This window comes from Sitophilus oryzae, unplaced genomic scaffold (assembly GCF_002938485.1).
Source record: "Sitophilus oryzae breed Bouriz unplaced genomic scaffold, Soryzae_2.0 scaffold_179_pilon_pilon, whole genome shotgun sequence".
Classification (NCBI taxonomy): domain Eukaryota; kingdom Metazoa; phylum Arthropoda; class Insecta; order Coleoptera; family Curculionidae; genus Sitophilus; species Sitophilus oryzae.
In genome coordinates this window covers 10,046,605-10,056,485 of record NW_022146501.1, presented here as the reverse complement: position 1 = coordinate 10,056,485, position 9,881 = coordinate 10,046,605, and the positions used below count along the sequence as shown (strand labels likewise).

The following is a 9,881-nucleotide window of genomic DNA, read 5'->3' as shown; positions in this document are numbered from 1 at the left end:
CCTATTTTGCATTTTGCAATATTTATGATATATTTCACATTACAATATTTATAATACTGCATGTAAATAATATCGTACTTATATTGAATTCACAATACAATATTATATTATATTTTTATTGAATATAGACAAAATATATGTGAATTATTATTTAAATAAAAAAATACGTAGAGTATATTTTCTAACCAAAAAAAAATCATTTCATTTCAAAATTCCTACTTACATACAAAAATTTAATGTACCAAAAACCACTTTTAAGTTAATAATTATGATTTCAATTTCAGAAAGACGTGCATTGAATCGACTCGGATCGGTCGACTCGACTAAGAGCTATCGGCATATTTTGGTAGACAGGGTGTCCTAATATTCCATGGACATGGAACTACTACGTATTTTTTTAATTTTTATTCAATTTACCTCTAGACAAAAGTGCTTTGTTTGTCCGCTAGAGGGCATCAAACTTTAAAAAAATAAACACATTTTTTCAGATATTTTAAGAACCGTTATTCCGATTTGAATGATATTTTGGGTGTCCATGTTTTGCTAAGTGCTCTAACATTTGACTTTCACAAAAATCAAGAAAACGTACGGGAAGGGTAAAAACTACCCCACCCTACATCAATTTTAGTATAAATATTTTCCAACTGAACCGACGACCGATTTTTATTTTCATAAAATGGTCCTTCTAGTATTTACTACATTTTTTGTCTCTTGTAAAAAAACGCCACCGCGCATACTTTTTGCGAAAAAAAATATTTTTCCAAAGCTGACTTTCAAAAAAAGATTTTTTGTCACATTAAGCTATAGAGGCGCAGAAACGAAGAGGGCTATGAAAATTTTGTTTACGGCATCGTTCGTTTGACAAAAAAAGTGGCACAGGTTTGTGCAAACCGCACCCTTCTATCTTCACGAATAACGGAGATACCGTAAAATTTCAACCAAAACGGGACACCCTGTACACCGGTCCGAGTCGTTTCAGTGCGCATATCGTATTTAGTCAGTATCTACTAAATAAAAAAAAATATTTAACAACATATCAAAATAATTATGAGATAAATAAATTACTAAAATACTTAATTAACTAGAGTAAACTTATTTTATTTGTCATTGCATGATTTTTTTTTGTTTTCTACCGTTTTATATTTGAAGCATCTTTTTCTTCTTGGTTGCGATTGGTTGATACCAGAAGGTGGTTTTTGATACATCAAATAGAATTACAAAAATCCTAGATCCAAGGCTTGACCCTTAGTAGCACCAAACATACATAATTTATTAACAACACTAGTGTTTTCTTTTCTTTAGTACACTTCAAAGCTCGTTTATCTCTTTTTCACTTCCATTTTTTTGAGTTCAGTATATATTTTCTTTTTAAAATGGCCCCTCTAACAATTTTTTTCATATACAGAGCGTCTGTTTCTTTTAAAATACATTTTCAAACGTGTCAACTGAAACCAGATTAAGTCAAATTTTAGTTTTGTGTGATATAAATAAACAAGTATTTTAGATATATTTATATCGTGTTTTTTTTGACAAAATTATTAAGTAACTCATTAACATCTGTGTAGTCAAGAATTTTAGTGATTGGCATAGCAAAAAAGAGAAACTAAAATGTTTTGCGTTTTATAGTTTTAATACTTCTTTTAAAATAAATATATTTTTAAAGAAACATAACATTCTCTGTATATAGCTACGTTTTTATGTTGTTTTATCAATATAGAACACTGATTTAAGTTAATAATATTTTTAAGAAGGAAATAGTAATCATAAGTTGGAACACTCTGTAGTTTTTATCATATACAAGGTGATCCTGTTTTCTTATTAGAGCAGTTTTAATAAGTAGTAGGGGAGTGGGGGCAATTTTAAGATTTATTTCTACAGGGTGTTTCAAAAAAATTGTGCCATCCCTCGTGGGGAGATTCCTCATGTAAAAATAAGATTTATTTTTCGTATCAGCATAGGTCCGATTCTGCTGTGTTAGAATCTTAATATTTTTTCGATTTATTATAATTTTCTTCAAATTACTTTTAGCGTTTGAAGGTAAAAGTTAATATAAATGCGACATATTTTAAAGCTTGATTCTTCATAAAAAATATGAAAAAAAGTTCCTATAAACATGGATATGGAAATGCATAGTTTTAGAGATACTGGGTGATAAAACTCTTTAAAATAGTAATAATATTATTTAATAATAAATTAGGTAAAATAAATAATTTTTTAATTTAAGTTTTATTTTAATTTTATTAATTGTGATTAATAAAATTACGTTTATCTCATCAAGAAGGCCGAATTCGACAAAATATCAAGAGATAACTTTTAATTTGCATTAAACGGCCTACACAATTTTGATATCAAAAGAAAAAAAAATCAGTGGCGCACATGTTTCTTTTGAAAAATATTCTATTGGTAACCCATATGCACGTCCCTGATGAATTTATAGACAATTTTTTAGCATTAAAATATATATTATACTTATATTAACTCAAAACAAAAATTTTGTTCGAATCACCAAAAGCACTCGGAAGAAAATTATAATAAACCGAAAGATTATTAAGATTTTAACACCCTGTAGCTACGAAACAAAGCAGAATCGTACCTATGTTGATATGAAAAATAAATCTTATTTTTACGTGAGGAATCTCCCTTCGAGAGATGGCACATGCTTTTTGAAACACCCTGTATATTTTAAAATGATTTTTTTATTGACTGTTAAAGGTATGCAAAAAAAGATAAACCACCCTGTATATTAGCTGAATTTTGACATTTAGCTAAGAAAATATGTTTATGGAGCATTTCTCAAAAAAATTGATATTTTTATTTATAGAAATATAATATAAACTGTACTCAAAAAAAGCTTTTTTTTATATCAAACAAAACAAACATAGACAACTATCAAAAACCTATTTATTCTTCATATTATAGCACTATCATGTATATATTATATAAATAAAATTGCAGTCTTTTGCTAAGAAAAAAAATTAAAAATCAATCAAACAAAACATCTTGTAGGCCCTTATAAACTAACAGTATTAAATAAGATTGAAAAAAAGGAACACATAAGAATTACACCAATAATATGATACCGTTTAATCTATTTATTAAACAATGCAAGAAAAACCAAGCAGTTCAGAGCAAAGAACACCCTGTATAGGTACAGTGTGCGATCAAGAAATTTGAACACGATTGCTGAAAAAAATATATTTTAAGATTCACAGAAATGATTTATTCTTGATAAAAAAAGTCTCAACGGAAAATGTAAAATTAAGGGTCAGGAATATTTATTCCTGGGAAACTTAAAATATGTTTTTTCATGTGTCCAAATTTCTTGAACACACCGTATAACACGTTACTTAAACGATAAACTAAGATTTTATGACTATATGCATCTAGTAAGAAAATAAATGCCTATGAAATGCAAAAATTGTTCCACATAAAATGCGACCACTAACAATCACTTGGTTTTGCATTAAATTCATCTCCATTTCGTTAAACCTTTCCATATACTCTTCTAACGACACAAAACTGCAAATTGCTTTATCACAAGAACATAATATCAATATATTAATTTTATCATTTAATATTAACACATATAGAAGAAGCTAGACTATACAACTAGGTATTGAGAGAAAATATAATACATGTTAATCCACTGTTCAGAAAATTAAATTTATATCAGGTCCAAAGTTCGAAAAATTTAACCATATTTTTCTAAAATATGAGGTAATAGTATCTAATAGTAGCACATAATTTTAAAAATATTTTTGAAAATATACAGGTGTTACAAATGTTTGTAATCGCAAAACATTTTCCGTTGCACGTCATCAATTATCGACATTGACACTAAAGTCTATCATCATCATCATCATCATCATTTAGCTTATACCGTCCACTGCTGAACAAAAGCCTCCCTTAACTCTAGCCATTTCCTTCTATTTTGTGCCACTTGAATCCAGTTTCCAGCCACCCTCTTAATGTCATCTGTCCATCGACTAGAAGGTCGTCCTCTGCTTCTATAGGCCTCGTGTCTCGGTCTCCATTCCACAAGTCTCTTTGTCCACCGTCCATCTGTCATCCTAGCTACATGTCCCGCCCAATTCCATTTAAGATGTAAGACAGATATCACCGCATCTCTTACTTCCGTTCGATTTCGTATTGTATGATTGGGTATTTTATCTCTGAGTGTAACTCCCAACATGGACCTTTCCATTTTCCGTTGCATGACCTGTATTCTATGTATGTTCTTTTTTGTCAAAGTAAGCGTTTCAGCTCCATGCGTGAGGACAGGCAAGACACACTGGTTAATGATTTTTCTTCTTAAACATATGGGAATATCAGATCTCAGTATATGCTTTAGTTTGCCAAATGCCGCCCACGACAAATCTATTCTTCGTAGAATTTCGTGGGTCTGATTATCCCTTCTAATACCGGTCTCATGACCTAAGTACTTATATATATGCACTTGTTCCAAAGGTATGTTATTAATGTTTAAATTTCCACTTAGTACTAGGTTTGTCATGTATTGTGTCTTTGACAAGTTAATTTTCAAACCGACTTTTTCCGAAGCATCATTCAGGCATATCCAGCATATTCTGTGCCTCCTGTATGTTGTCTGTTATTAAAATAATGTCATCTGCAAAACAGAGATGATTTATCAATTTTCCATCGATTTTAATTCCTGTTGAATCCCATTTTATCATTTTTAACATACTTTCTAGCACAGCAACGAATAGTTTAGGGGAGAGTGTGTCGCCTTGTCTTACCCCTCGATCGATATTGAATTTGTCTGTGCATTGATTTGTCAATATTCTGACGTTTTCCGTGGCATTATCATTTATATGTCTCATGATTGAGGAGTATCGATGATCGATGCGATTCTCACTTAGTGTCTCTAGAAGCTTCCACTGGTCTACCGAATCGAAGGCCTTCTCGAAATCCACGAAGACAAGCATTAGTGGTCTATTATACTGAATGCATTTCTTGATAAGGACCTTGACTGTTAGAAGATGGTCATTTGTTCCGTAACCTGATCGGAAACCTGCTTGTTCGCTCGAAAGAAAAAAATCTATTTTATTTGTCAAACGCTTGGTGAGTATTTCAGTAAATAATCTGTATACGTGGCTAAGAAGGCTGATGGGCCTATAGTTTTTAATTTCTTCTTTCACCTTTCTTGTGTACAATAATGTGATGAGGTTATTTCTTCTTCAATGCATTTATTAAATAGGCCATTTAAAGCTTTGATGATTTCTGGTCTTCCTTCGTTGATTGACTCTATTACCAGTCCATCGTCGCCGGCAGCTCTATTGTTTTTCATATCTCTAAGGGCACTGATAATTTCTTCCTCGGTTATTTCTGGAATTTATTCCGACCCCTGATTTATTACCTTTCGGATGTCGGTTTTGATCCCCTGCTGTTTTGATGTGTAAAGTTCTTGATAGAAAAGTTTAATAGAGTGTAGGATTTCCTGTTTGTGTGTTACTATATTGCCGTGCATATCCTTGATCTTTTGTATTTCTTTTCTTCCCATTGTACTATTTCTCAATACCTTAAAACTTTGATCCTTCTCTATGACGTTCCTAAAGTATATAAACCTGACTAAATGAAATTTTGGCAAAAATGTTTAAATTTGCAGCTGTTTAAATTAAAGCAACTCTTCATTTTACTTTATAGAACAAATGATATTTTATTTAGATTAAAGCCGCAAAAAAGTTTAAACCGAATTTTATTATCGCTCTGTTGGTCACATTGCGTCATGTTCAGCAACGTTGTCTTTTATTATTTGACAATTATCCTAGTGTCAGTCATTATTTTGTATAATTGTGTTGTTGTTGAATCTTTGGGAGTAATTCTTGTTTTTTGTCTATTTTCATAGTCCTTTTTAAAAAAATTATCACTGCACTTTTAAGCACAAACAGTTTTAAGAACTAAATTTTCGAGTTTTTGTATTGCATTTCTTGAAATTGTGTTGAAAATATGCCGAAGCATTTAAACAGTCGAAGCAAAGAGCTTGTAACTTCCCTGTTTTTTTTTAAACTATTTTGAACAGAAAAGTAAGCTTTATTGATAAGCACATTATACCATTTTCAAAGTTAGTGTTTATTAAATTCTGTGATTATTAGTTTGTACATTAATAGCACCCTCTTACTTGTTATTACCACTTATCGCGTTGTAAGATGTAAATCAATAAATAAATAACCCATAATAACGCTTATAATAATCTTCATAATGGACTAGTTTTTGCCAATATATAATAAGTAAAATAAGCTATAAAACAAATAAATCAATTAATCACTAAAATATTAGTTATTAAATTAAAAATAAAACGTAAAACTATTTATGAAATGATATAATAAATGTGTTGTTTGTCAATTTTAAATTAAGATTCATTCCATAAATCCATCACAATCTGGCAGCGCTGTCGCCATCGCCTGTCTCTCAAAGTTGATAACGTGCATCGAAAATTGTTGTGCGATTACTATATTATGTTTTTGCTCAGTAAATTTCTCATTGCCCTATTCCAAAAATCATAATCATACACCTACATCATACGTGTTTTTTATTGATTGTATAAAAGGAATACAGTTTTAAATAAAATTTACTTCACATTTAAAACTTTCTCAAAGTTTAAAACCACAAATTATCGGAGCTTTTTAACGTAAGTACTGTATATTAGAATCCCTTTCTAATGTACAGGGTGTATAACTGGGCAGAAAACCTGATATATTTTTTGGAACAGTGGGTTACACTGTATATTGATCTATTGCTACAATTCCTGTTATAAAACACTATATTTTATATTTTAAAACCTATAATATCTAACATATACATATACGTAATATTCACTTGTATTGTTATTAGACAAATTCATATCTCTCAATATTTAGTTATATTTTTAACATTTAATGATTCATTTTTTAGGATTAGAGGGTGAGCTCTTTACAATTCTATTTATTTCTTCGCTAAACACATTTCTCATTCGTTTAAAACGTAAACTTTTATTTAATTATTTATCTTTAAAGTTAACTTGACGTTTAACGCCATTATGACATAAGCCAATGCCGTGCGAACAACCGTTGGTTATGGTTGACAGATAAACAATGCTTTAAACGTCAGTTGTCAACCAATTGGTAGACAATTGACGTTTAAAACATTGTTTATCTGTCAACCATACCATAACCAACGGTTGTTCGATCGAAATTGGCTATAATAAACTTTGCAAAAATTCAACGTCACTCGTTGACGACAGTGCCATCTCTGAGCGCCACGAAGAAGCTTGAATAAACTATTTTTACATTTTTCCGATAGATGGCAATAGTAGTTATATCAAGCTCCTAATAATATCAACCAGCGGCTTAACATTAAAAATAAAACAGTCTATATTAGAAAGGTTTTTAAAGTTTTTTTGACTAGTTTTTAGTTTTCTAGATTTATTTTAGGTTTAGTTTTTTTAATAAAGTGTTATTCTCAATATTTTTTAAAGTCTGATTCCTAAGATGATATATAGAATAGTATGTGTGATATAAAGTGTCGTGGAGGTAAACATAAGGGAAGTTTTTTGTAAGTTATTATCGGACTTTTTTTGTATAATGGACATATCTAGCGTACAGAAAGATTGTTATTTTTGAGTAAATAAGATTTTTGGTGATTTTTTTTCCTTTAAAACTCCAGACGGTATGCGGAGCAAGAAGTTTCGTGGTCTTGGAGGTTGATGGTGCAACGACTGGCTGATGGAGATAGGTCAATCTTGAATCTGGAAAGGAGTTCTTCGTTTTCTGCTATCCAGTAGCCCAGAATGTCGGTGTCGTAAGTTGGAATGATAGTTACTTCTGTAAATCAAGTACAATTAATGAATATAAATACTCAGTGCAATAGACCATTCCAGAATGACGTCACTGACCATATACAGGGTGCTACAAATTCGAGGTACGAGCATCGGTATCTCGGTAACCGTAATAGATACGAACATGGTTAAATTGGGGCAAAGTTGCGCTTTGGGATGTTCACCAAGGAGCAATCAAAAAAGTTTTAAAAATTTCAAGGATTGCTGAGTTTTTTGGAAAAAACGTATTTTTTTGAAAATCAGTTTTATTTTCTCCTGTCATTGTTTATTTTAGAAAATCAAAAAACTAGTTGCACATTCTCATAGCCACTTTATTAGGGCTATCTCATGGTATTTTCAGATTTTCAAATAAGCTGATAATTTGGGAGATACAAAGGCCAACTTATTTTTTTTAAATACGGACCTGCATTTTTTATTTCAGGTTTTGAAAGAACTCGGGCTCCTGAGTACAATGATATGCCACATTCTATACTTTTTTTTTGTTTTGGGTACCTTAACAACAAGAAAACTAATTAATTATTATTTAAAATAATTTCAAGTCCGACTCTGGTTTTTAAAATTATTTATTCTGATTATATTCATCGCAACAATATTGAAAACAATTTACTTAAACTAATTTCAAGTCCGGCTCTGTTTTTTTTTAATATTTAATCTACCGGGTGCGTCTCAAAAGTGGCTAACCCCCTATAACTTTTTTATTTTTTCAGATAAAAAAACGAGGTGCGGTATATTAGTATATGATATATATTAGGAGTGATTGACGTATTCAATAGTTTTTGGTCACTTCCTGTTTCACCGGATACGACTACAACTTTGATTTTTAAATGGTAACCTTGGTATTTTTTTACTTTATTCGATAAAAAATGACACACTGTATCGAATGACATATCATATGTCAACTTTTGACATATTCGCTCAAAAACAAATTGTATTGTAAATTTCAATCTAGAGTGGCTGTGTTAAAAACACTAATTTTTAATCAAAGAGCCTTGGAAAAATATATTTAATCGTCTAATGTTTTTAGTGTCTTATCCTGGCCGGTTATAAAAGATGCCCAAATCGTATTTTTAATCATATCTCAATTTTTTCAAATGGAACGAGGGTGGCTCATTAGCATATTTGGAAAAAGCATTTTTTTACGAATAATTTGATACCATACACTTGGTATTTCGAGGCAAATTGTCATTGTGAACTGCATGTTATAATTTCAAATAAACCATAATATGCTAAAATGTCAAAAGTTGATATATGATACGTCATTCTATTCAGAGTGCCATTTTCTATCGAATAAATTAAAAAAATACCGAGGGTGCCATTTAAAAATCAAAACTTGTAGTTATTTCCGGTGAAACCGGAAGTGACCGAAAACAACTGAATATGTCAATCAATTCTAATTTAGATCATATATTAACATACCAAATCACGTTGTTTTATCTGAAAAAATAAAAAAGTTATAGGGGTGAGCCACTTTTGAGACGCACCCGGTATATATCGCTATCGCACAATATTGATAACCTTTCATTAAATATAATACCACAGATTGATAATACGATGTAAAAAGGTGTTTATTTTTATTTGTATAAACCTTTATTTATAAAGTTTAAATATTATAAATTTTAAATATCATCTGGATGAAAAGCCTAACCACTTCACATAAAATTGTCTAATATTATTTTGCTGCCGAGGACCTAGTAGTATTTCAACTAGATCAATACAAGGAAACTTTGTCTTCTGTAATTCGGCCTCATAAAACACCCCTTAATTGGTTGACCTTCTACTGATTCTAGGATAATGAAAATTGAGGATTAAAGAAAATTAAGAATTAAAGAAAATATGTCTATAAGGCTATAAAAAAGTAAAACACAAACAAATCAATGCAAAGGAATTGTTTGTATACGGTTTGTATGCCTCCCAGTGAAAATGGCGGATCTGTCAAAGTCACGTTGTTCTGGAATGGTCTATAAGATTACACCACAGTTTAAAGAATATAAATATATCAGTTGACCCACTCTAAGGAATTCTATTGTTATTTTGACTTCAAAGGCGG

At 30.5% G+C, this 9,881-nt stretch overlaps 1 protein-coding gene across 1 annotated transcript in view; it reads right to left on the bottom strand.

The window, feature by feature from the left end:
• Positions 1-6,754: 6,754 nt before the first annotated feature.
• The window catches only part of LOC115882780 (microtubule-associated protein futsch), a 195,606-nt gene continuing 192,479 nt past the window's right edge, over positions 6,755-9,881 (bottom strand). Inside the window, exon 11 of the mRNA XM_030901020.1 lies at positions 6,755-7,820. Within this exon, the coding sequence (XP_030756880.1) occupies positions 7,651-7,820 (170 nt within the window). The 3' untranslated portion in view covers positions 6,755-7,650. The remainder of the gene's footprint in view (positions 7,821-9,881) is intronic.